The sequence below is a fragment of the Lynx canadensis genome, chromosome C1 (genome assembly GCF_007474595.2).
Source record: "Lynx canadensis isolate LIC74 chromosome C1, mLynCan4.pri.v2, whole genome shotgun sequence".
In the NCBI taxonomy this organism is placed as follows: domain Eukaryota; kingdom Metazoa; phylum Chordata; class Mammalia; order Carnivora; family Felidae; genus Lynx; species Lynx canadensis.
The window spans coordinates 200,183,642-200,209,845 of record NC_044310.1 but is presented as its reverse complement, the minus strand read 5'-3'; the positions used below and the strand labels follow the sequence as shown (position 1 = coordinate 200,209,845).

Below are 26,204 nucleotides of genomic sequence, written 5' to 3'. Positions count from 1 at the left end.
CACTCACCCGTTTTCTGCAGGCTGAAGCACTCAAAGCCATTTTAGAGACATTCAAAGGCTATGTGAACAAATGTTAATTAGATTTTATTTTTATTTTCTTTGTCTTCATTTCAATTTTTTACATTTCTGCAAAAGCACCAGAGAGCACCAAGTTTATTTTCAAAAATGCTGGACAAAGTTTTGTTTCGTTTCGTGTGAAGCTAAGTTTTTGTCGTTGTTTTCAAAAGGGGTTCTTCTGAAGGTGGCATTCGCCATACATTAGGCAAATGTCCCGGGCCTTCCGTGAGAGGGCACTACTGACTCATCTGGTTTGATTCACGGCAGGTCTTTCCACAGTTTCTTCCTGAGACATGAACAAGAAATGGGCACCAGCTGTTCTTGTGAGGATCCCAACCTCCAAAATCTGCTTGACCTCTTGGGATTCAATTCTTTGAAATTAGAAAGACACCCTCAAGAATAAATTTAAAAAGGAAAAAAAAAAGTTTGGGGCACCTGGGTAGCTCAGTTGGTTGAGCGTCCAACTCTTGATTTTGGCTCAGGTCATTATCTCAAGGTTCGTGGGTCAAAGCCCCCAGTGCTTGGGCTCTGTGCTGACAATGCAGAGCCTGCTTGGGATTCTCTCTCTCTCCCTCTGGCTCTGCCCCTCCCATGCACTCCCTCTCTCTCCCTCTCTCTCTCTCAAAATAAATAAATAACCTTAAAAAAAGGAAAAAAGGTTCAGATTCTATCAAACTGTATTCATCTGGCTTACACCCCCTAGTGGCCAGGAAGACACAAGCTTCACAGTGGAAAGCCACTGTTCCTTAAACTCCAGAAAGGTCTGAGTGAGTGAGGCTGTAAGTGAGGTCTTGCCAAAAGACAGAAAGCTAACTCTGTCTTCTACATGCTTAGGGCTACTGATCCCTGTTGGGGGAAGTTTTCAATCCCTCCCTACACAATCGTTAATATGTAGATTAGATTAAATATCACTGCCCAGTCCTGCCTTCACTACCAGGAAAAAAGTTATGCTACCAATTGCATTCAACTGTTCACTCTTCCTTCCTAAAAACCCTGAAACCACATGACATTACAGACTAATTGCAAAGTACATGAGCTGCTAATATCTATTTATAGCATATACATAGTATATATAGCTAGTATCTATGTATAAATTCTCTGTGTAACATTCAGGCCTAAATAAATAAATAAATAAATAAATAAATAAATAAATAAATAAAACTATATTAGCACGTTGGGATCTGGATATATTTAAGTAATTACTGTGAGGCAGAGATTCTTTCATGCCTGCCGAAATAGCCATGTTTCTTTTTTTGCTTAAATTAGCAGAACCGAAAAATTTAGCCTAGAATATAGCTGCCCAACCAAAAGACATTTCCCAGTCTCTTGCGCTTGTGAGGTCATGTGACTAAGGTCTGGCCAATAAGATCCAAGAACTGTTGAGTGACACTTCTGGGAAGTCTCCTTAAACAGGGAAGATAGGCACTTTGCCCTTTCCTCTGCCCTGCCAGAAAGGTGGGTGTGATGGCCGGAGCTGGAGTCAGCACAGAGGTGTTGAAGACAAGGACAAAGAGGGCTACCTCCTACTAATGGTAGGGGAATCAAGCCTGGGATTTGGATGACTTCATCAGGTCCCCTGATGGTCTGCCTCCAGACTTCTGCACAAGAAGTAAAGAATCTTCCATCTTATTTGAACTACAGATATTTTAAGGTTTTAATCATATGCCACTAAATCAAAATCTAAGTGGTACACACAGATCTTTACTACACTATCCCGGCTACACTGTGGTAGCCCTGCTTCCTGTTTCTCTCCATCCTACTTCTTTTTGGTGAACTTGGTCTCCCTGGAGCCTCCCTTTTCACCCTGTCACCTTGAGTCACATACTCCCCTGGGTTCCAGGCACCAGTATCTTCAAGCTCCTGAACTTACACACAACTAAGCTTCCTGTCCCAGATAAATGGTCATTTTAGAGCAAGGAATGAGAAGAATTCACCCATGGCTGGATCGCTTTGGCATAAATTGCTTTTCTGTTCCCTGCTCTCCTGGAACCATCAAGATGGTAGGACAGAAGAGTGTGGGCTAGAATTTTCCAGAACTGAGAGGGGTAGGGGGCTAATGTCAAGAACAAATCTTCTGGAATTGGAAGATGATATATAGGCTATTGGGACCACAGAAGGAAATAAGTTCTTGGAAGTTTAGACGGTGGAAGTTTCTACTTCCTGGGCGGAGTCCTTGTTGGAGAGAGTGCCTGAGATATTGTCAGATTCAAGCAACTCTACGATGCTGTAGGGAGAACAGTCCTCCAGGCCCAGCTTGCTGCAGAGCCAGCCACAGAAGCCTTTCTCCATGTCCCGGGCAGCTTGCCACCATGCTCCCCAGGACCATGAGAGCTGGACCACAGCAGCATAGAGGCCCAGGGAAGAGGCCATGGCCATGATGAGCACTGGATAGAAGAGAATGAGGCAGGGGCAACATGAGATCTTGTGCCAGAAGGTCCTCTCCTCGTTGTACACGAGGAAGATGTTGTACCAGGTGATCGTGCCATAGTAGAATGAGACAACAAAAGAGAGGATAAAGACTACAGGCAGGCAGACCAGCGTCCAAAGGACCACGTGGGGCCCACGGTCAACTCCCATTTGGCAGGCCTTTCTGTCTTCGGGCGTTACTTCTCTTGATGACCCTTTTGGCTTCGTCAATTCTTGCAGCTCCTTCTCCGTCAATGTGACGTGGATGTCCACCATCTGGCCCTTTTTCTTCCCTCGAGTAATGGTCCCGGTTAGTGTGACATAGCGGCTGTCCAAAGGCATGTTCCACATACCTGCAGGGCATTAAGGAGGTGAAGCCAAGGTCAGAAGAGTGGGCATTTCATCACAGTGTCATCCCCTGAGCTGGGGGCTGGGTACAAGGGTTCCTGTTTTCATAGCACCTGGCCCAGTCCTAGAGTCAGTGATTCAGTGATGGACTGAGTGGACCTCCCTCAGGAAGGTGACCGCTGGTCTTATTACTCCCTCAGTCAACTCTCCCTCCACATGGGTGGGCCCTGAGAAAACGGTGAAGCAGGAGAGTGTTGTCTCCCCACTTCTCTGGGCCTCAATCTTGGCACAGTCTCTGTGATGTGAAGAGGTGTGAGGGACTTTGCCACAGACACTGCTTTAGAATGATCTTATTTCTAGTGTATAAGTGCTGTGAAAATACTGCTTGGGAGCGTCTACTAGCATGTGTGAAGATGGCACCGTGTGTGTATAGACTGATGGGCACCCTGCTCCCCTTCCCTTCTCAGCCCTGTCTCTGTGCTTCCATGAGAAAAGGCTTCCTCACATGCCTGGGGTCATCTCAGCCCTCATACCCAAGCTCTGTACACACACACACACACACACACACACCACACATACACCACCCGTATCACAAATGCCCCCCCTCCACATGCACACACCCACATACCACCACCACCATTAAACGGCCATCCTTCAGCCATCCATCCTGGAGTGAGGCTGGAGATACTGAAACAGGGAAGTCTGTGGTCCTTCATATGTGAAAGTAGTCTCTGAGTGGAGGTGGGGGAGAGTATGGGCAGGACTTCTCGCTCCCTGACTGCAAGAGGGACCAAATGGACCCGCCTAAAGAGCAGGTCCTGGGAGAATGGCCGGGACTCTGACTATTCAGATAGAAGAGTTGTACTGCTCCCCCAGAACCTAAGGATTTCACAGTCTCCCGCATCTCAGTAAATGACACCACCACCTACTTCTCTGTGGAATCATTGCTGATTCTTCCCTGTCTCTCGCTACCTGCCTCTGATCCGTTAACAAGTTCCACATTGCCTCTCTTCCCTAGCTGTCTCTCCCGCTATCACCTGTCCTGGCCTCTATGTTAGTGCCGTCGTGGCTGCAGTGATACGACAGTCTCTCATCAGCTTCCACTCTTACCCTTTATAATCCACTCTTTACAGAGAAGCCAGAGTGGTTGTTTAGAAATATAAATGGGATGGTGTCTCTCCTTTGCTTAAAAGCCCTCCACTGACTTCCCCTTACACTTTTAACCAACCCCCAACTCTTTACTATGATTGCAAGGCCCAGCATAATCCTCTTAAACACCTCTGCCCATCCTCCCACAGTTCCCTATACTCCCTACACAGAAATAGCTCCATTCTCTGAATAGGCCAGTGGTGCTCCCATCGTAGGGTCTTTGCCCCTGCTGCTCCCCCTCCTCTACAAGCTCTGCCCAAGACCATGTCATAGCTAGCTCCTTAATATCAGCTCAAATGTCACTTCTCAGAGGCCCTTGCACAGCCATGCAATCTCTCCCCCCATGCCCTCCACCATCGCCATGGTTGATTGTCTTTGCAACTCATATCACTCCCTGAAATTACCTTTTATTTACTGACTTGTTCACTGTCTGTCTTCTCTTGACTAGGAGGTAAACTGCATGAGAGCAGGGACATTGCTTGCCTTGTCCACTGTGGGCCTATGTCTTAGAGATTAGAGCATCTACACAAATAGATATACCTCATCTGTCTACTGCTGCGTGGTGATGCTTAATCCAGACAGTCCACAGCTTCATTAGCAGCAACAGACATTCTTATACATGCATCCTTATGCCTATGGGCATAAGTTTCATGGGGTAGATACTAAGAATTTCTAGACGATAAGATATGCATATTTGGAATTTAATAAATACTGATAAACTTCCCTACAAGGTGGGTAAAGCAGATTCCATTTTTCCTTGAGGTATATGAGAGTATATCCATTTTCTCAGATTGATGTTATCATATTTTACCCAACTTTTGGCCAACTTATGTGTAAAGGGATATCATAACTTCTTGCTGTTATAATTTGCATTTTCCCGATTCTTGTAAAAGTCAACTATCAGCTTCTTTATCTTATGTGTATTAAATAATTAGCATAATCTCCTTGTGTTACTAATTTCTGTGTATAAGTCAGTCTCTTCTATTACACTAGGAGTTCAGAAAGGACAGAGGTCTCCATATCACTGAGAAGAGAACATAGTAAATGCTTAATAAATACTGTCCCTTTATTGAATGAAGACTGCAACAGTGTGAGAAGAACTGTATCAACAAGAAGAAATAGGTCATTGAGGGAATCCCTGTCTATCTCCTGGAGAATCCTCATTCCTTCCTGTGGCTTTAAGTAAGTGGCCCCAGAGACTTACCATCATCTGCAGGATAGTCTAGGAAATCATCCCCCTCCTCTTCTTTAGGTCGGTCTCCACCTTCTGATTCCCCAGGCTCCTCGTCCAGTTTCTCATTTTCTGACCGGTAGATGATGATAGATTCTGGGCGGGACTCTTTCCTCTTCTTTTTCCGGCGACCCATTGTGGATTCCCCATCCAGGGCGAGGGCAGCGGCCATGGCCTTCCTCAGAGAGCCCTGGTGGGGGCTTGGGAGCTGTCCCTGGACTTCTACTGGTGCCAGCTCTTCCATCCCAGTCCCCACGTCTCGCTATTCCTTGTGAAGAGTCTGACTTGCTTGAGCAAACTCACGACCCACACATCACAGAGCTTCTTCCTGGATGGGGCTATGCAAAGATGTTCCACCAATAAGTTCCACATAAAATAGGAAAGCAAAGCCATCAACAGGAAGCAAGTAGGGTGAGATGGAAAGGGGTCTGGGAAATGATTCTCAACTTGGCAGAAGCCTTCTCCTCCCTTTGCGTCTCATAACACTGTATTTTGGGAGTGCTGCGGAAATACTCTCACAAAATTGGATTCCTGTGAATAAAATTGTATGTGTGTTGCAATAATACGTTGTCATTTACACAACCTTGTAACGTCATGCAAAACTCCTCAGTTTAGCCAGATGCTGAGTAAAAGGAAGCTGGGTGAGGAAGCCCTATAGATAAATGGGAGTTAAAAACTATTGTCACTCCCACCAAACATGGCGATTTGTATGGCGGGGACCAGTACTTCAGGCTTCTGGCTGCCGAGACCTGCATTACAACTACACTCAAGTGGATGAAAGCAACTTTCAGTAAGCTCCCCAAAGATGGCACAACATCACCAACCATGTCTACCATGGTGTTATTCTATGAAGGGCACCCATCTCCTGGCTTCTTGTTGGCCCAAGATCCCAGAAAATTCCTGATATCTGTCCTATCACATTCTGGGAGACCAGTAGAGAGGATGTATACTTTTCCGCTTTTAACATTCTCTCTCCTCTTTCTGTCCTCCAGGTAAAGAGAGGTAGGGACAGAGGAAAGTCTGTATAACATCTTTTAAAGAAGACACTGATTGGCCTGTGTTTTGGGTACACTGAACCATTAAGAGGAGAGAAATGTTTTCAGTGCTGCTACTAAAGAGGGGGAAATTAGCAAATTCCCAGTTAGTCATATTGAGGCAGCTAGGTGCTCATATGCTTTTTGAAACAACAACAACAAACAAAAACAGAAACTCAAAAATATGTCATTATGAACAGTTTCAAACATATGTAAATGGAGAACCTTTTTATTCTAGAAAGAGGCAAACCTGTACAAAAGTGAGAACAATTTTAATGAAATTTCATTGTCCCTTTCACCCAGTTTTAACAGTAATGAAAATATTCATAGCCAATTTATTTAAAAGCAAATCTCAGACACCATTTTATCTAACTATTTCAGTATGTACCTCTTACATACAAGGACTCTTTTTTTTAAAAAAAGATGACCACAGAGGTGCCTGGGTGGCTCAGTCGGTTGAGTGTCTGACTCTTGATTTCAGCTCAGGTCATGATCCCAGGCTCATGGGATCAAGCCCCGAGTCAGGTTCTGCACTGAGCCTGGAGCCTGCTTAATGTTCTCTCTCTGCTTCTCCTGCGTTTGCACGCATGCATGCTTTCTCTCTCTCTTAAAAAAAAAAAAAAAAAAAAGCCACAATATCATCATCACACCTCATTTCTTAAGAAGAGCTTCTTTGTAGAGTTTATTTATTTTGAGAGAGAGAGCACACACAGGGGAAAGGGCAGAGAGACAGGAGAGAAAGAATCCCAAGCAGGCTCTGCACTGACAGCCCAGAGCTTCATCCCAGATTCATGAACCTGTGGGATCATGACCTGAGCCAAAATCAAGAGTTTAGATGCTTAACGAGCTGAGCCACCGAGGCACCCCATCACACCTCATTTTTTAAAAACGATTCTTGAGGCAGCTGGGTAGCTCAGTCAATTGAGCATCCAACTCTTGATTCCTGCTCAGGTCATGATCTCACAGTTAGTGGGATTGAGCCCTGCGTTAGACTCTGTGCTGACAGCGTGGAGCCTGCTTAGGATTCTTTCTCCCTCTCTCACTGTCCCTCCCCCCACTCTAAATAAATAAATATTTAAATATTTAAAAAATAAAAACAATTCTTTAATGTCATCAAATATCGAGTCACTTAAAATGTCTCTGTTTAACAATTTAAAGTCTGTTTTCTAGAATTGGGATCCACATAAGGTCTATGCAGTGCACACAGATCCTATAATTGTTTGTCTATAGCAATGCTGTCCATTAGAATTTCTGCATTGCACTAGAAATGATACTCATAAACTGGGGAATTGCTTTTTTTTTTTTAATTGAATTCTCACCAATTTAAAAATAGCCGCATGTGGCTACTGACTACTCTATTGGACAGTGCAGGTCTATATGCTCACCCTCCAATTTTTTCCTTTCCCATTTCCTTGTTAAAGAAGGCGGGTCATTTATCCTGCAGATTGCCATGACCTAGATTTTGCTAATCTCATTCCTGTAGGGTGTTCCTCTGAACCATATATTTCCTCTAAATTGGTAGCTAGATAGGCTTGATCAGATTCATGTTAGAATGTTTTTGGCTGGTTGTTTTGGCCAGACAGTGTTATAGAAGGCATTTTGTACTACCATGTGAAGGCACCTAATGGCAATTTGGCCATTTCTTGTGAAATTGGTACCCATTGATGATCACTGTCTAGACCCATCAATTCATCAGGAGTTACAAAATAGTGGTATTCCATTTATCTTATTTCTTCTTCCTTTACTAACCAGAATACTCATATGCACTTTATTTTTTTAACGTTTATTTTTGAGAGAGAAAGAGGGAGACAGAGTGCGAACAGGGAGGAGCAGAGAGAGAGAGGAAGACACAGAATACAAGGCAGGCTCCAGGCTCTGAGCTGTCAGCCCAGAGCCTGATGCGGGGCTCGAATTCACGGACCACAAGATCATGACCTGAGCCAAAGCCAGAAGCTTAACCGGCTGAGCAATCCAGGTGCCCCCCAAAATTTTTAAGTTTATTTATTTATTTTTGAGAGAAAGAGCAGGGGAGGAGCAGAGAGAGGAGAGAGAATCCCAAGGAAGCTCTGAACCAACAGCACAGAGCCTAATGTGGGGCTTGAACTCACCAACCGTGAGATCATGACCTGAGCCTAAATCAAGAGTCAGATGTTTAACCAACTGAGCCACCCAGGTGCCCCCCTCACATGCACTTTTAACAAACCCAGTTTTAAACTGGGTAGAGGAGGCAAACAGCCTTGTTGTTACCCAATATTATTGGTAATTATACTGGGAAAATATCTGACTACAACAACAACTTCTATTAATATGAAAAATTTCTAAACTATTTACCAAATAAATACCTGTTTATACTTGGTAAAAACTATTTAGCAAATTCCCCGGTTCACAAACAACTCATTGAGAATTGTTAGATTCTACTCATAACCCTTCCACCCCAGGATCCTGGACACTGGCCACTCTCTATGACTCCAGGTTGACAGTTTTCTGTTATTTTTGTTCTCAATTTCCAAGTCTTCATTTTCTTTCAGTGGTCTCTGAGTTTTTCCTCTCTTTCAATCCCACATGCACACTCCTTGGTTCCTCTTTATGCTCAGTAACAAGGCTTCTCCTCTCATTTGTATTAAATGGTCCTAATGTTTAGTGGGCTGGCTCTGCCAGGGGGGCAAAAATAACAGACCAAAAAATCTAACTAGGCTCTAAGCGCTACTCAAATTGAAGCAAAGCTCCTGTATTAAAATTATGCATCTTTGATATTATCATGTGACAAGGCCGACTCTATATCATATTTCTTCAAATGCCAAAACACACATTTTTTTCCTCATCTTAATGTTTCTAAAATTTGGATGCATCTTAAGACCAATGGAACGACTTTTCCCCCCCGAAAGGCTGAACTACCTTCCCAGCAAGTAGCTCTGGCTTACTGCCCTCTCGCCCAGGTTCTCCTTTGTCCTCCAGTTGTTAATTTTCTTCTCAGTCTCTCCACTGGATTGCAGGTACTTAGTCCTAATCACCTTGCAGGTATCTGGAACACATTGCCCAGGGACTGGGACAAAGAAGGTGCTAAGTGACAGAACTGAAGATGCCCACAGGTGTAAGTGAAACGTTATGGGAAGTCCTCACAGCCTGACGTTGCCCGGGAAGGGGAGGCTGTTTAAACAGAAAGAGCTTCATTATCTTCACAATCTTACACATGCAAGTGGCCAGACTGAAAGACACTTAGATTACACACCTAAGAACAGAGAGATCCAGGACACAAAGGCTTCCTGAAATAAACAGATTTAGAAGACAAAGAACACAATCACTAGAATATTGACATTACCTTAAGGAGTATTTATGTTTGCCTTAATGGTATCAAGAAGTTCAAACAGTGCTCTCCTACCAAAGTAGCCCCAGTGCAGAAGAGAGTAGACATCCAGCCAGAAAGGACTGGAAGGTTAGGCTGTAGCTTTCCCTAAGGCTAGAGGTTTGTTATTAAAAATGTTTGTGGGGGCGCCTGGGTGGCTCAGTCGGTTAAGCATCCCACTTCAGCCCAGGTCATGATCTCACGGTTCGTGAGTTTGAGCCCCGCGTCAGGCTCTGTGCTGACAGTTCAGAGCCTGGAGCCTGCTTCGGATTCTGTGTCTCCCTCTCTCTCTGCCCCTCCCTAGCTCTCTCTCTGTCAGAAATAAACTTTGAAAAAAATAAATACAAAATAAAAATGTTTGTGAATTTTGAATTCTACTTTCTAAGAGTCTGTATTTAATATAAAAATGTTTTCCCTGGTGCAAGTCCTCTAGTAAAACTGATGCTCGGTAAGTCATGCTGATGTGCGAAACAAAGGCAGAAGGCAATGGTAGATAAAATTAAATTTCCTTATAACCTGCAGCCCATAGACAAAGACTCAGTGCAAGCAGAATATAACATTTCTTTCAAGAACTCCTAACTGTCTTAATGTTAACGCTTTGCTAGAGGGAAACACAACCTTAGCCTGACAACAGCCAGGCCTCCAGAATCCTGTGAGTCTTCTTTTGGCATATGCCTTTGCCTTTGGAAGGCCCACACGTGTAACTTCCCTTGCCTTTATGTCCCCCAACTCCGAAGCGCATAGTCAGTCACTCCTCACAATCCCGGGGCAGCTCTTTCTGCCCGCGGGTCCCGTCCTGGTGCTTTAATAAAACTACCTTTTTGCACCGAAGACGTCTCAAGAATTCTTTCTTGGTCATCAGCTTGGAACCCCAACACTTCAAACCCCATCAATACCAAGGTAATTCTAGGATGTGGGTGACCTCTGAGCACAACACTTTATATTTACCCTAACGTACAAATCTCAGAGCTTGAGAGTATAAAAATAAATAAAAGAAACTTCATTTAAAATGGAGTCCAGAAGCCTTGACGGGAGAACTGTCACGCAGGTATCACTCAACCTGTGCAACCTGTGCAAACAGCAGAGAGAGAAAATTAAGAATTATCTGGACAACTATCTTTTTTTTTTTTTTTAATGTTCATTTATTTTGGAGAAACAGAGAGACACAGAATCCGAAGCAGGTTCCAGGCTCTGAACTGTCAGCACGGAGCCCAATGTGGGGCTTGAACCCACAAACTGGGAGATCATGACCTGAGCTGAAGTCAGCCACTTAACCAACTGAACCACCCTGGCGCCCTAGCTGGACAATTATCTTAAGGCCATTTTTCACTTGGAATTTTATCTCCTGCTTTTATGAAAAGGAAGGCGGATCTTTTTCTGTCCCAGCAACAATTCACTAACCACTGCTTGCAGCCAATGAGAAACTGCCACAGCCTTGAACTCTTGTTCTTCAATGAACTTGTTCAAAACAACCCTCCCCAATTTCCTCCTAAGACCTAGTAAAAGCGGACCTTCCCTTTGTCTCTTGGGACTTGTCTATGGTTCATCATAGCTTGCTTGTCCTGAGTTGCAATTCCTTTGCCATTCCTGCATAAACTCATTCTGCTGGTAAAATAACTAGATATTCTATTTTTAAGGTTGACAGGAGGCTAGTATAATCCAGTGTTTTCCAACTTAGAGCTTCTATTTTCCTCTGTAGTTTCCCAGGCAGCCTGCGAAGGGCCTTCCCTGACCCTTCTACACAGTGGGAGTTTTTAAACTAGGGGTGGAGCCCTCAAGCACATCTCAGGCTGAGGAAAGGTATCTTCTAAGGACCAAAGCTTCCCCAGAGCGGGAAGAAGGTGCTTCACCATTTTGGTTCACTTCTATACCCCTTTCCTCTTCTTTTAAGATGTACTAACATGTTTAGAGGGAGATAGGAATTCCAAAGACCAGAGGAGAGAAGGCCAACTTGCAAACCCCATTTTTCTTGTTCAACTTGTTCTCTCTCATTGTTGACAGGGTGGCACCTAGGGGGATGTGGTAGGGCAAAATAAATGCATGCTTGGAGCTTGAGAGTACTAAATGGTTCCACCAACTTAAGAAAAGATGACTCTGTAGCTGTGGTAAAAAGTAGCCATGAGAACGAGTTGTAAAGCTGTTCAATTGATCAACAACAACTTCCCTCAGTAGTGATGCTTTTGGAAACCAGCCCGTTAGAGTCAGTATCTCATTTCTAAAAGTCAGTGAGGCTAGTGAATTTGCCCCTGACTGGCCGACTGGGGCTTTCACTGATGGGTGGGCCATGCTTTTTGGGAATATCCAAAAGCATATTCACATAGGCAGTTGTTGATCAAACAGGTTTAAAACTACTTCTGGTGATTACTTGTTATCAAGGTTTTTCCCAAATTTGTGGGAACTTTTTAATTCTATTTGCTTGCTGATCTCATTTGATCAGATGTGTCTCAGAGCAAAGTATACTAGTTATCCATTGTCATGTAACAAATTACCCCAAATTTAGAGATTTTAAAAAACAACGCTGTTATATCCTACACAGTTCTGTGTGTCGGGAATCTGGGAGTGTCTCAGCTGAGTGGTGGGTAGGCTTCTTAGTCTGCTTTCTACCTAAAGAATTCGGGGATCCAAAGGCCTTTTTTTCTTTTGGACAGTCTCTGAACCCTTTAGTATTCTGTCAATTTAATTCTCTTAATAACTTTGTGGCTCTCCCGTGAATAGCTTTTGTGGGTCAGGAATGTGAGAGTGCCTTAGATGGATGGTTCTGTCTCAAGGTCTCTGAAGATGGCAGGGCAGCAGTCATCTGAAGGCTTGGATGGGATTAGAGGACCTGCTTCCAAGATAGCACACTCACATGGTGCTGACTCAGTTCCTCCTGGGCCTCTCCATGGGCTATATGAGTCTCACAGACTGTATGAGTCTCCTGAGTTTCCCCCAGAGTGAGTGATCTGGGAGCAGATTTTCTTCTTGACTACTTTAACTGTACTTTTTTTTTTTAAGTTTATTTATTTTTTCAGCAATCTCTGTACCCAATATGGGGCTCAAACTCACAACCCCAAGACCAAGAGTCACATGCTTTTCTGACTGAGCCAATCAGGCGCCCCTCAACTGTACTCTTGATCCTACCTCTTTACATCCTTGAGTTTCTCCCTCTCTAATACTTCCAACTTCTCCCCTTCACTGGTTCCGTTTTAACTACAAACAATCCCAGAATTCCCTGCCTGGAAAAACTGGTTTCACTTTGCCACTTATTCTATATGATGTCCTGTTTCTCCCTTTCACAACTAAGCTTCTTCACCAAATAATCTATAGTCACTCATTACCAGTTTTCCTCCCAATGTCCTGTTCTCTTTACCATCTTTTTCTCCCTACTCCCAAACTCCTTTCCAACACACACACACACACACACACACACACACACACACACACACACACAGGTAAGTCATTTGGAGAGATAAGGAACAGGCCAGGAAATGAGCATTTACCAAGCCTTATGTGCCAGGCTGTAAGGTAAGTTTTTTACACGTTACCTCATTTCCACATCTCAACAAGCTCACCATTATATAAAGAAGTGTGATAACTTGAATATAAGCCTTTGCATAACTTCAAAGCCCAGAATTTCCCAACCAAGATTTAGAAGTCAAGTGTTAGTGGTGGTTGCAGTAGACAGCTGATGAGTCTGTATTTCTGTTTTCTTGGTTTGATTTGTGTTTGTTTTTTCACTTTTTGCTATCTCAACCTCATTCCTCTTGCCTTTGATGATAGAGCCACTCTTTTCTAGGTGGAATACAGCCTTGAAAGTCACCAGTGTGACCGCAGTGATCATTTTACCATCTGATTCTCCTTATTTACAAGTCATTCTTGAACCTTCCCTTACCTCCTTTGACTTTCTTTCTTTCCTTTTTTTAATGTTTATTTATTTTTGAGAGAGAGTGAGCACAAGTGGGAGACAGGCAGAGAGAGAGAGAGCTAGAGGATCTGAAGCAGGCTCTGAGCTCACAACTTTAACTCATGAATCATGACCTGAGCCGAAATCAAGAGTCAGCTGCTTAACCAACTGAGGCGCCCCCTTCCTTTGACTTTCTCCCGTCATGCTCTTGCTACTTCTCATGCCCTCAGTCTGTCTCTACTCCCTTATTTGTCTCCTTCAACTGTAATAGCCAGTGCTTTTGAGACTCAATTCTCAACTGACTGCCCTCTATTCTCAATAGCACATTTTCTTCTTCCTGTTGAAATATGCAGCCTTCCTGACTATCGATACCTCTATGCCAAGAATGCCCAAATATAGAATTAATTATATAGAATTAATATATCATCTAGATATTCTCCACTTAAATATCTTGCCATGTCTGGCTGAGCGTGTTCAAACCAAACTCATCATTTTTATTTCTAGCAGACTTAACCTCTTAGATTTCCAAGAGGATAGGAAAACAGAGAAGGGAAAGGAGAAAGGGATGAAGAAGGAAACCCTACAGCATTTACGCTGTTCCTATTCATAAAAGATAACATTTACTGACGGTATAATTTGTTAGGTTCTGTGTTAATTGCTTATATATGCATTTTCCTATTTAATTATATTTTAATATTTTTTGGACAATACTATGTGCCAGATATTATACAATTGTCTCAGGCACAACAATCTTATAAAACAAATACTGTTTTACAAGTGAGGACATTTGGACTTAAAATCAGTAAAAACCAGAACTCCTTGGTGTAATCATATTGTTTAATTGTTACAGCAAACCAATCAAGTAGGTACTATTTTTTTTTAATAGGTATTATTATTATCCCCATTTAGAGGAGTAATTTGCTAAAGGTGACATGGTGATGAGGCTGGGACTTGAACCCAGGTTTGCTAGTTTCAAAGCCCATGTTCTATTCACTGGGCCATGCTGCCTGCCAACATTTACACAAGATTCTATACTTAAACCCCTAGAGTTGTCTTTGATGAGTCCATTTCGCATATTAGGGATATATTCCCACGTCTCTAATAGTAATCCGTCTCTAAGTCCTGCCAATCATTCCCAGGAAATCTCTTTGTTCATCTCTCTCTTTGAATCTCTACTCCCCCATCCCACCCCACGCTGGAGCACACTCTCCTACTACTTCCTCCAAGCTGGTTTCTCAGCCTCTCATTCCAGAATTCTTCATCAACCATTTTAAATGGTGATTAACAGAACAAAACATCATTTTTATGTTGTCCAGTAATCATCACTATCTTGCCATTCTGGACTAAAATATGTCTAAAGGGTCTGCTTGGTGTTTGAGGTTCTCCAATTCATGCCCCACCTTTGGATTCAGTAGCAATTTTTCCCCTTCCCCACAGCATGACTAGTTGACATATCTACTTATGTTGCTTTTAACACCATCTTCACTTTCCTCCACCCCTTTCAAGCCTGGGGCAAGACAGACTCAATCACTGGTGTCCCCTTCTGTGACTACCCCAGCACACCCATCTCTCCCCACCCCAGTCCTGTTGTTGCAGAACAGTGGGGACAATGGACTAAGTGTTCAAGGGTCAAATGCCTAGGATGGATTGATACTTCCCTAATGTTAGTTTCTAATCCCTTTCTTTTGCCTTCTCCTACTCTGTATTTCAGGAGCCTCTGCTATTGGTACTATGCTCTCTCAGTGCTTAATTATGTAGCATTTCATATCATCTTGTATTGAGTATGAATGACCTCATTAGTTTTCATTCATCTTCCCAGGGAGATTATAAAATTTTAGAAATCAGGAACTGTCTTATGCTTCTTCACCTCCCATGGTAAGACCCTGTGACTGGACACATAGTAGACACTATGTCCTTTTGATCTGATAGGACAGAGCAGAAAGGAAAATGCCTAGTCAGAAATAGGATATAACTGTTAAGAAAGGAAGGTTTAGTTATCTTCCCCATTTTTGTCCACTTTATTATGTGGTTAATATCATTTTTATTCCATTAATATTTGATCTGAGAAGCAGGTTCTGAACATTTCTCCTTCCTTCTAGATTCCATAAAAGAGAGAGTGAAACACATGTCCCCTGTTTCCAAGGCTTCATAATCAATAGAATTCAGAGGAGAGACAGGGCTTTGCTCTTTTCTCTGGAAGGCAGGCCTTGCATTTTCTCCACTTATGGCACAGTCCAATGATTAACAAATATAGTACGGCAGGATATTAACCTCAATCAACCACTAACTCTGGATTCTCAGTCATCCCAAGGGAAAACTAGGTTTTAAAGAGCATGCTCGGGGCGCCTGGGTGGCGCAGTCGGTTAAGCGTCCGACTTCAGCCAGGTCACGATCTCGCGGTCCGTGAGTTCGAGCCCCGCGTCGGGCTCTGGGCTGATGGCTCGGAGCCTGGAGCCTGTTTCCGATTCTGTGTCTCCCTCTCTCTCTGCCCCTCCCCCGTTCATGCTCTGTCTCTCTCTGTCCCAAAAAATAAATAAAAAACGTTGAAAAAAAAAATTTTAAAGAGCATGCTCAGACTCGTATGCATAAAATAACTGGTTTTAAGTCACTCTTGATGGAAATTCTCCAGAGCATTCTTAAATTCATCCATCACTTTTTCCCATCTCTGTTGCTACCATTCTTGTCTAAGGGGCCATGCTTTCTCATCTGTGGTTCTAAAAAATGCTTCTTGTCTTCTGGCTCCTACTCCTGCTGTTTTCCAATCAATTGTCCACTCAGCAGTAAGAACTATCTTTTGAAAACAAATAAAATCATGCTGTTTTTTGCTTAAAACCTCCAGTGATTTCTCATTGGTATAAAATAAAATCCAAACTTTTTCTGGTGGCCTAAGGACTTGTGTGATGTGGCCCCTCCCCACCCTGCCATCCGATGCAATATACCACCTCCTTCATACATACCTCCTATACTACAATCACTTCGGCTGCCTATGTATTCCTCAGGAGCACCCGAGGCCTTAAATACTGTGTGCCTCGCCTGGTATCTGCTCTAATCTCGTCCTGTCACATGGCCACCATCATTCTATCTCCCAAGTCTCAGTTCACTTGTCACCTCCTCCAAAGCTTTCCCAACACCAAACCTTCAACTAGGCTCCCATCCTGCTATTCATTATTCTTTCTCACAACAGCCTATTTCATGTACAAGACTTATCAACATCTGTAACTTTTACTTGTTATTTTACTTGTTTATTGTTTATCTCCTCTACTGGACTATAGGGTCTAGGAAATGGTATTGTATAAGTAGGCCATCGAAAGGTGTTCAATAAAAAAATTTTAAGTGACTGGATTAAGGATTTGGGTTGGGAGGGGCAGTCTAAAGTGGTAGCAATTAAAGGTTAGCCTGATTTTGTCAAAAACTGAGGCTGAAGAAAAGTTTAATAAAGAGACATTAAACAGTTCCTCTGTGCTTAATAAGCCCCGTTATGGTACAGTTGATAAGTGGTTCTCCTGTATCCACTTTCTCCTCCAATAATGGAGGTTTCAGCTGGTCGCATTACTTCCCTCCTAAAGATAACATGTCCCAGCATCCCGTGAGGCTAGGTGTGGTCGTAGGACTAGTCTCTGGCCAAAAGATGTGATTAGATGTGATGTGTGCAACTTCCCTGTGTGGCCCTCTCCTTCCTCTTTTCACCTTCTTGAGAGCTGGAATGTGAACTTGATGAGCCATTTTCAGCCATGCAGACACAAGCAACCCCTTAAGGATGACAGTGGACTGAGATGGAAAGAATCAAAGTCGCTGGGACAGCCATAAACTCTCTTCCTCTGGGTTGTAATATGAGAGAAAAGTATTTTCCGTGTTTTAATCCAGGATTATTTTGGTCTCTTAAGGCAGCTATACAAAACTCCTACCTAATATACTAGGATTGTCTAAGAAGTTATTTTATGTCTTAATCTCTTTGCTGTGTTCTAATTTGTCGGCCCTGATGCATAGGCAGATCTGGATACACATTTCAAAGTTAGAGCATAAAATGACATCATACCTGGTAATGGCTGGTTTCAGCAGTTTTTATTTTCCCGGGTGGGCCAGAAATTCTAAAGCTTAGCTCAGTCCATTAGGTGTCCAACTCTTGATTTTGGTTCAGGTCATGATCTCATTCAGTTGTGAAATTGAACCCCACATCAGGCTCTGTGCTGGGCATGGAACCTGCTTATGATTCTCTCTCTCTCTCTCTCTCTCTCTCTCTCTCCCTCCCTCCCACTCCCCCTCCCCCTCTCCCTCTCTCTCCCTCTGTCCCTACACCCCCCTCAAAAAAAAAAAAAACCAACAACAACTCAGCAGTCGAGTACAAAGGATGTCACATTGATGTTGGCTCAGCCCCACCAAAAACCCACTAGAAGTCCATATACTATATACTATTATGGACTGAATGTTCGTGGCCCTCCAAAACTCATGTGTTGAAATCTTAACCCCCAAAGTGACAGTATGAGGAGGTGGGGGTCTTTGGGGGGTGATTAGGTTATGAGTGTAGAGCCTTCACAAATGAGATTGGTGTCCTTATACAAGAGACCTCAGAGAACTCTCTTGCTCTTTCTACTCTGTGAAGACACAGCAACAAAATGGCCATCTAGGAATCAGGCTCTTACCAGACACTGGATCTGCCGGTACCTTGATCTTGGATTTTCCAGCATCCAGAATTATGAGAAAAATTTATTTGTTATTTAAACCACCCAGTATATGGTATTTTTATTACAGCAGCTTGGACAGACTAAGACAGATAGTGTTCTCTGCTTTAGTAAGCTAGCCAACAGTGTCCCCAAAGCAGTTTTATTAAAAGAAAACCAACAGCTCTTAGGCATTCAGTAAAAGCCCAAAGACTCACAACACCACAAAATGAGCATCCCTATCGAGCTATAATGCCTTTGTAGGGCTGAGTCATCACAAAGGACTCTAGTTCTTGCTTCCTGCTGGCCAGTCCCCCTCCAATCGCTCAGTCACTAATTGCCCCCAGCCCTGCTCAAAACACACACCTCCAGAGTGGTGTTCCACTGCTGGTTCAAGGACCTCTCACTATTAGGCATAATTTCCTGGAGTCTGCTCACAGTTCTCTGCTCCCAGATGGTCACGGGAGCAAACGTGATCCAGTGCCTTCTCCAAACCCATCCAGATACCCTGCAGAACTTGGGGATTTGGTGGGGGGAGAAACCAGGAAGCTTTGAAGCCTCTGCCCTTATGTGCAATTAATTGCAGGAAGGAAAGTAACTCACATGGATGAATTATGGCTGGAAAAAAGCTAATAAATGGCAATGACAACAAGGTTCAACATCTGGCTACAATAAGGAGTGGTGGGGCTATGGTAAGCATAAGAGTTCAGGTCTTGTCTGAAACAGGAAGTTATCGTTTCCCTCTCTTCAACCCACCAAGCCCACTATTCAACCAAGTGCTTTCACAGAGAAATGCAGGCCCATTTGGTATGGGTTGTCTGGAATTTCGTGTGAAAGTTCCTGATTTTATTGTCATGATTAGTCCAAATTTAAATAAATTACCACACAAATAACCAAAACAGAACATAAATGGTCTGCTATTCTGCCACCTTTGGTTTATACAGTTTCCAAATCAGGGTGCCCTGTGCCATTGATTTAAGAACAATCAGGAGTTTTATTTGTTTGTTTTGTTTGGTTGGTTGGTTGGTTTTCTTTTATTCCCCACCCCCCAGGAGTTGTTTTATTGTACCTTTCCCGTATGGACACATCTCCCTCTTCCAAGGAACCTGAACTGGGGCTGGAAGGGTAGAGCATGATCATTTTCAAGTTAATTTCTACTATTACTGCAGTGAACTGTGCCTTGCTCCAGCCTTACTGCTCTTTCAATTCTTCTCTGATTCCTGTATCTGTCACCCAAAGGGCCACTTATCACCTGTCTGGAGTCTCCATACTCTGCCAGTAGCATTGTGGTTTTACCACCGTGAGATGCAATAGGCCGGCTAGGAAAAAAAAATGTTAACTATTTTACCACTGAAAATTACCACTGGCCCCTGCCAAGAAGACAGCCGCACCAATGTAAAGGTGGAAGGGAATTTAGCTCAGACTGATGACAAGCGATCGGAACAATGAGGCGACAGGACCTGCCAACCTCCCAACTTCTTGCCAGTTGCTGCAAACTGGCTGTGAGTTAGATTATACCCTGTTCCTTCATGGTCCTGGGAGCAGTATTTCTCTTGTCATTGCTCAACCTACCTGTCCTGAAAAGCCTTCACACTGTGGCTGGTTCATCATCCAGAGGCATCTGACTGTCTACAGAGGAAAGAGTTCCTGTTAGTGATGGTAGCGGGTTACAAGGAGCTTGCACATCTTACCGCGAAGAGCTGTAAAACTGGATTTTCACTGTCTAATCTTTTATTTGTTTATTGTCCTACCTCCCATGACACATATACCCCTTCTACCCTTCCATTCCCACTGCCGTCACACATATTTACTAGAATAAAAACTCTACAAAGGCAAGGGGCGCCTGGGTGGCTTAGTCTGTTGAGCATCCAACTCTCGGTTTCGGCTCAGGTCACAATCTCACAACTTGTGAGTTCAAGCCTCTCATCGAGCTCTGTGCTGACAGCTCAGAGCCTGCTTGGGATTCTCTGTCTCCCTCTCTCTCTGCCCCTCCTCGACTCGCACTCTCTCTTGGTCTCTCTCTCTCTCTCAAATGAATAAATAAATAAACAGTAAAAAAAAAAAAAAAAAAAAAAAGCTCTCCAAAGGCCAGGACACCTAACTGTACTGTCCCCCATACCGTATGATTCACACCTAAACAGTACCCAGCATGTGGCAGATACTCAATAAATATTGGCAAAATACTGGTTAAGAAAAAGCTGGTTAAGAATCTTATTTAGGTGAGTTGGTTCAGGCCTGCTCTTTCTTCTAGGTGGGAAGTGACGAGATGCCTCACTGACATTCTTTTAGCACCGAGATTCTCCGAATGCTGAGAGTCTCACAGGCCTCAGTCAATAGGAGCCAGCAGCTGCTTTGAGGCAGGAGAAAAGGAAGTTACCAGGCAGACGGGAGGGGCGGGGGGGCAAGGGTGGAAAGATGCGTGAGCATCTCAGAAGATGAAGGGAGTCAATAGTCAATGCTAATAGGGTATGACAGAGGGGGGGTGTGCAAGGATCATGGCCCTGGAGATGCCTTTTTCCCTAGGACAAAGGGGGCAGTGATGCAGAGCACAGGGCAGCATTTGATTCAGCCAAAGGAACGTCAGTGGAGCCTGGCGTAGATGCCCACAGAGGAGATGGCTCACACAGGAGCCAGAATTAAAATCTGGAAACAAAGAGCCTCCAAGAGGCAGCTGTTTTTGTACTTCCAGGCCTTTTGGGGTTAATCAGACTTTCAAACCCTCAGTGAAGTGAGAGGCAGCGGCAAAGAGCACAGGCCCTTTCATTTTAACAGAGGATCTCTCAAAAGAGACCCTACATCTCTCGTAATCACTGATTCTCTTTGGACTGTGAAAATAGAGCTTTCTGACTGTTCAGACTGCAACTTCCTTGCACCCAAGGAATGGCTCTTTGTCATCCTCAAGAGGCAAAACTGGCTTAAAGCTAGTGCAGTCATCTTCTCACTGGAGGACTGCAGAATCCCTCAATTCCCCGCCCCCAGCCCAACTGCTGTGCAAAGGTGCAGCACAGCCAGGCACACACTGACCCACCTGGGCAGCCACAGCTCTGTGAATCCACAGGTCCAAACCATGTCTCAAACCACATTAAATTATATCTTTGATAAAATTATCTTTAAAAGAAATTTAAGGTGCTCTTTGCTCCCAAGAAAGAAAGCATGGAATTTTCTGGAATAGGAAAGCCCTCAGAATTGACTCACTGTTTCTCTTCCTGTTTAAGAAAAATACTTTGTCACTGGAATCAAATCACTATCTAGCAAATGGGAGGATAAAGAGATTTCTTCCCTTCTTTAATGAGTGTAGATTGGAAGCTGTCATCTGCAAAGACAGACGGGCAAGTATTTCTTAAAGGAGGTCAGAGAAGGGCAGGGGGATGGAGGGCCAGAGAGGAAGTGATATCTCATTCCACTTTCAACAAACCCCATTTCTAATTAGCTTTGTGAATAACCAGCTGATGGGTGGGCCCAACAAAAGAATGGTGGCATTTGTTTGCTTTTACAACATCTCAATACCTTGCAGGGGAAAATACAGTACTCTGCAGACTTAGAAATAGCATCTTGCCTGGATTGTGAAGACCACAGCACCACACACATCCCCCAGATTTGCCAAATTCTTAGGCCACGTCTCACTAGGCCAGTCCAGGTATAAGCTCACTCTGGTGGGTTGACAGCATGAAGCTAGACGATACGGAGGAGGATCTGAATAATAATAACTCACCGTTACTGGGTATCAAACCGCCGGTAAGAAATTTCCCCCATCCTCAGGATGCTCGCTTCGCTAAGGAATGAACTGGAGGATAGGATCTCACACACCTACAGATGCGTTCTTGCAGGCAGCACGCAGACTCATCAATTTATGCTGCCCGGCTGAAATGGATTAGATCTCAAACCTGGTAAATGTTGCCTCTTCTGTTCATTGCTGGGCGGGGAAAGGGAGACGAGTTGGAGGTGGGTTCTAGTTTATTTTTTAAAATCATTTAGTATCTTGGTTCTGTGGATTACTGCAACGGCACCCTTCACTCCCTCCCCCCACCCCCTCCTCGGGGTCTCTTCCAAAGGGTGAAAGGATCTGGAGGCCAGATTTCTTCCCCCGCGGCTAATCCTGCCTCTTTCCTTCCCAGCAGAGGTCCACAGCCACTGGAGCCAGAGCATCCATGGACGTCGGAGGCAGGCGGGCGCAGCAGGGCTCCCGAGCTGCAGCCTCTCTTTCCCCAGATGCCCTGGAGATTTATTTCATCTTAATTAACCACGAGAGCTATAGCACTGAGGATTGAATTTTTCGAGAGAGCACACGCCCGCTTTTTGTCTGCTTCCCTTCCTCCGGTCCCCACAATGGCATCGAAATAAGAAAAAAAAAGAAAGAAAGAAAAAGCAACGAACAAGCAGTCTCACCTACACGTGCCGGGGACAAAGTCTGGCGGAGGACCCAGACGGAGTCAGGAAGCCGCCTCCCGGGAGCAGCCATCCGCTGGGAGGCTGGGGACCTGCCTCGGCGTGCGGGCGGGGCCACGGGGCGGGGCCACGGGGCGGGGCCACGGGGCGGGGCCACGGGGCGGGGCCACGGGGCGGGGCCACGGGGCGGGGCCACGGGGCGGGGCCACGGGGCGGGGCCACGGGGCGGGGCCACGGGGCGGGGCCACGGGGCGGGGCCACGGGGCGGGGCCACGGGGCGGGGCCACGGGGCGGGGCCACGGCTGACCGGTAACTAAAGGCCCCGCTTACCTCCCAGGCTGAGGGACCTTAGTGCTCCTGGGACTCGGACGTGCCGTGGAGATGGGCCTTTACGGAAGGGGCAAGAGCTGCTTGGCGGCCGGCTTGCTGAAGGACCGATTGGCAATCGTCACCGGCGGGGCCACGGGTATCGGAAAGGCCATCGCCACCGAGCTCCTGAACCTGGGTACGTGAGCAAGCCCCTGGGCCAGACAACGCAGAGATACCCTGGCATAACCTGGGGTCGGGGTGCCTGGAGCTACTAGGCACCGCTCGGAGACCTGGACTTGCTAAGCAAAGAAGCTGGAGACGTGGGTGAACTTGAAACCAGAGCGGGGGCGGGGGAGGGCAAGAAGAGAGTCCTTCGTAAGAAATTGTGGGGAAACGTTGAGTAATGAAACCATTGTTTGTAAGCTAAAGAGAACAGTTAGAATCAAAGATACATTGCCCGAAGTGGGGAATAAGGACACCTTTGGGAACATGCTATGGAAGTATTTGTAGATGTGTGCTTAAAATTAATCCATCTTATGTATTACCTAATGAAGAAACACGGGAAAACTTCATTTCACTTCACTTAACTGTTAAAGGTCTTAACACCCAAGAGACTCCCATCATATATAATCTGCACACAGTTGTTATAATATTTACCCGAACTTGGGGAAAGGGAGGATTTTGTAAGCACATAAACAAGTAAAGAAACCACAAAGGGGAAAACGGACAAGTTTACTTATACGAAGATGTAAATCCTCATTGAATGAAAAAACCATGTAAATAAAGTTTAAAGGCATATGAAAAGAATATGCCAAATTTTTATTTCAAATTTTTATTTTCCCTCCTGGGAATAGAGCCTACCTGGTAACAAGCTAAAAGGAAACGAGAGTTCTCCTAACAGTATAATTGATGCTGTGCTGAAAGTTACACATCCATTTTGATAAATTTAATTCTGTTTTAAAGTTAGTCTTGTTTTACCAGGAACCCATGGTGAATCTTTTCAGTGTTTGCTTTGTAAAGCTTTCAGAATGCCCATCAGAATTTCCAAAAGTTGTCTCTATTGGAGATTACTAAATTACAACGTGAACTTGAAAAATAGTTTTCTTTAAGCGCCTTCTTTTGATATGCAGAAGCTCACTCGTCCCATACAACTGAAATAATTGTGGTCACGTGGAGACCCTTCTTACTGTTTACCTTTATAAACTCCATTTATTCCACATGTGTATATTGAATGTGGACTTTGTGCTAGTGTAACGATTATGGTAACAACAGGTCCCTATCCTCTGGGGGTGACAGCCAGCGTGTGGGGGAGACTCTTAAGAACAGGTCATTACAATGTAACATGGGCTTAAATACTGTGTTAGGGTGAGGACAGGGGTATAGTAGCATGTAGAAGGGACTACCAGCCTCGGCTTGGTGAGGGAGAGAGAGGAGAGTTACCAATATAGCTGTAATTATCAGTATAGTTTAATTAAAATCTGTGTACCTCTGAGAAGTCCAGAGTTGGCAAGGCTTCTTGCTCTATGTGCTCTGAGGCTGCCGTGGCCAGTATTTCTGATACATTTATACATTTGTCTATGAAAAAAGGGAAGCAGTCTCTCTAGGAGGAGCTAAGACATCAGGCGACAGTGGACACTAAGGTTCATTTTCACTCAGTAAGGTGAATAGATATTCCAGTATGTCATAGCTTAGAATTTGTACTTCAGGAAAACACTGATGGCAGTGTCAGTATGCCCCTGAACGACTATTCCTCTTATAACTCCCTTTCCATTCAATTATAATTTCACTTCCAGCGTTACCAATTTTTATTTCTTTGTTGTATTTTCATCTTTTTGGACCAGCCCTCTTTGAATCATAGGCTTATCACTGGGAGACCCGGGCACAACATGACTGTATTTCTTTGCTGTCTGTGTGTGAATTGAAGAAAGCATGCATGGTGCCCAATCATGGCCAGACATTGAAAGAAGTGACATGATTAGTCACTGATCATGATGCGCATCTGTTATTCAATGGTGATTTGTGGATGGAACAGCTTGTATTTTATACAATTGCTCACCGTTAATATGTCATGGTAACTGAAGTTTGAACCATGTTGCTGAGGGATTTATGTTGTTCAACTAAGCTTACACAATTGAAATTGGTGCGTGTTAGAGCTGAGCAAAAGAAGGACTGCCTGTAGTGCTATTTCACCTTTTTGGTCATCACACTGTTGTTCCCACACATTTATTTTTACATAGGTTATAAATCCTACAGTGCATTGTTACCATTTTTACTTTAAACAATCTCCACCTTTTAAAGAGATTTGAATAGGGGTGCCTGGGTGGCTGAGTCAGTTAAGCGTCTGGCTCTTGATTTCAGCTCAGGTCATGAGCTCACGATTCACGAGATCCAAGCCCTTCATCGGGCCCTGCACTCACAGTGCAAAGCCTGCTTGGGATACTCTCTCTCTCCGCCCCATCAAAATAAATAAATAAACATTAAAAAAATTAAAAAGAGTAAAGAGACTTGAATAGAAAGAAGAAAAGTCTTTGTATTTACTCACATAATTGGCGTTTCTGGTAATTTAGATTTCCATCTGTATCATTGTCCTTCCATCTGAAAGACTTCCTTTACTCTTTTAAGTAATACAGGTCTGCTTTAATGAACTCTTCCAGCTGTTATATGTGTGAACAGGTCTTCATGTTGTCATCATTTCTGAAAACTGTTTTCACTGGGTCAAGATTTCTGGGTTCCCAAATGCCCACCCTCTGCCCCTCCCCAGTACTTTCGAGCCATTTCCACTGTCTTCTGGCTTGCAATATTTCTGAAAAAGAAGTCTTCTGTCTTCCTTGTCTTTTTGTTCTGTTCTTTTTCTCTGACTGCTTTTAATATTTTTCTCTTTATCACGAATTTGTTTAATTTTGTCGTCAGTGCCATTTCTGGTTCTGTTTTTATTAGTTGACTTTTCTCCTCGTTATGGGTTCTATTTATCTGCTTCTTTGCATGACTGGAAAAATTTTTGCTGGATGACAGACATTTGAATTTTACCTTGTTCAATGCTGGTTATTTGTATATTCTTGAGTTTTGTTTTAAGATGCACTTAAGTTACTTGGAAACAGTTTGATATCTTAGGAGAGGCTTGTTGTATGTTAAGTGTTGACCTGAATGGCCTTTAACCTAGGGCTAATTTTGCTTCACTACTGAGGCCATACTCTTCTGTGTATTTTTCCCATTGGCCCTTGAAAGGTTTTGCCTGGTGGGAACACTATTCTCAGTGCTGTGTGAATGTCAGGGTCTGTTGTTTCTGCTCCTTTGGGCTGGTTCTTTCCCCAGCCTCAGATAGTTTTTTTTCACTCAATGCACTGTTCAGTGCTCAGCTGAATATTTGAGGGAACTCTGCAGATCTCTGGAATTATTGCTC

General features: G+C 44.0%; 2 protein-coding genes across 3 annotated transcripts in view; one reads left to right on the top strand and one right to left on the bottom strand.

The window, feature by feature from the left end:
* Positions 1 to 667: 667 nt before the first annotated feature.
* TMEM169 (transmembrane protein 169) lies at positions 668 to 22,001 on the bottom strand. The gene is made up of 4 exons (XM_032594514.1): positions 21,822 to 22,001; positions 19,682 to 19,738; positions 5,165 to 5,529; positions 668 to 2,816 (listed from the first exon to the last, which is right to left on the bottom strand). Exons 3-4 carry the CDS (start codon positions 5,433 to 5,435, stop codon positions 2,194 to 2,196), a joined length of 894 nt encoding a protein of 297 aa, XP_032450405.1. The 5' UTR covers positions 5,436 to 5,529; positions 19,682 to 19,738; positions 21,822 to 22,001; the 3' UTR covers positions 668 to 2,193.
* A 766-nt stretch (positions 22,002 to 22,767) lies between these two features.
* Positions 22,768 to 26,204, top strand: part of PECR (peroxisomal trans-2-enoyl-CoA reductase) — a 28,464-nt gene continuing 25,027 nt past the window's right edge. The window contains exon 1 of one of the 2 annotated variants that reach the window (XM_030326318.2): positions 22,768 to 23,000. In XM_030326318.2, coding sequence (XP_030182178.1) covers positions 22,877 to 23,000 — 124 coding nt within the window. In that variant the 5' untranslated portion in view covers positions 22,768 to 22,876. The remainder of the gene's footprint in view (positions 23,001 to 26,204) is intronic. The other variant, XM_030326319.1, reaches the window with a different exon arrangement.

Bases quoted from the DNA above. Each gene is read 5' to 3' on its own strand.
- TMEM169 (XM_032594514.1), bottom strand. From the start codon at position 5,435: ATGGAAGAGCTGGCACCAGTAGAAGTCCAGGGACAGCTCCCAAGCCCC. The intron at 2,817-5,164 runs GTAAGTCTCTGG...AATGCCCTGCAG, and splicing joins AGACTATCCTGCAGATGATG to GTATGTGGAACATGCCTTTG.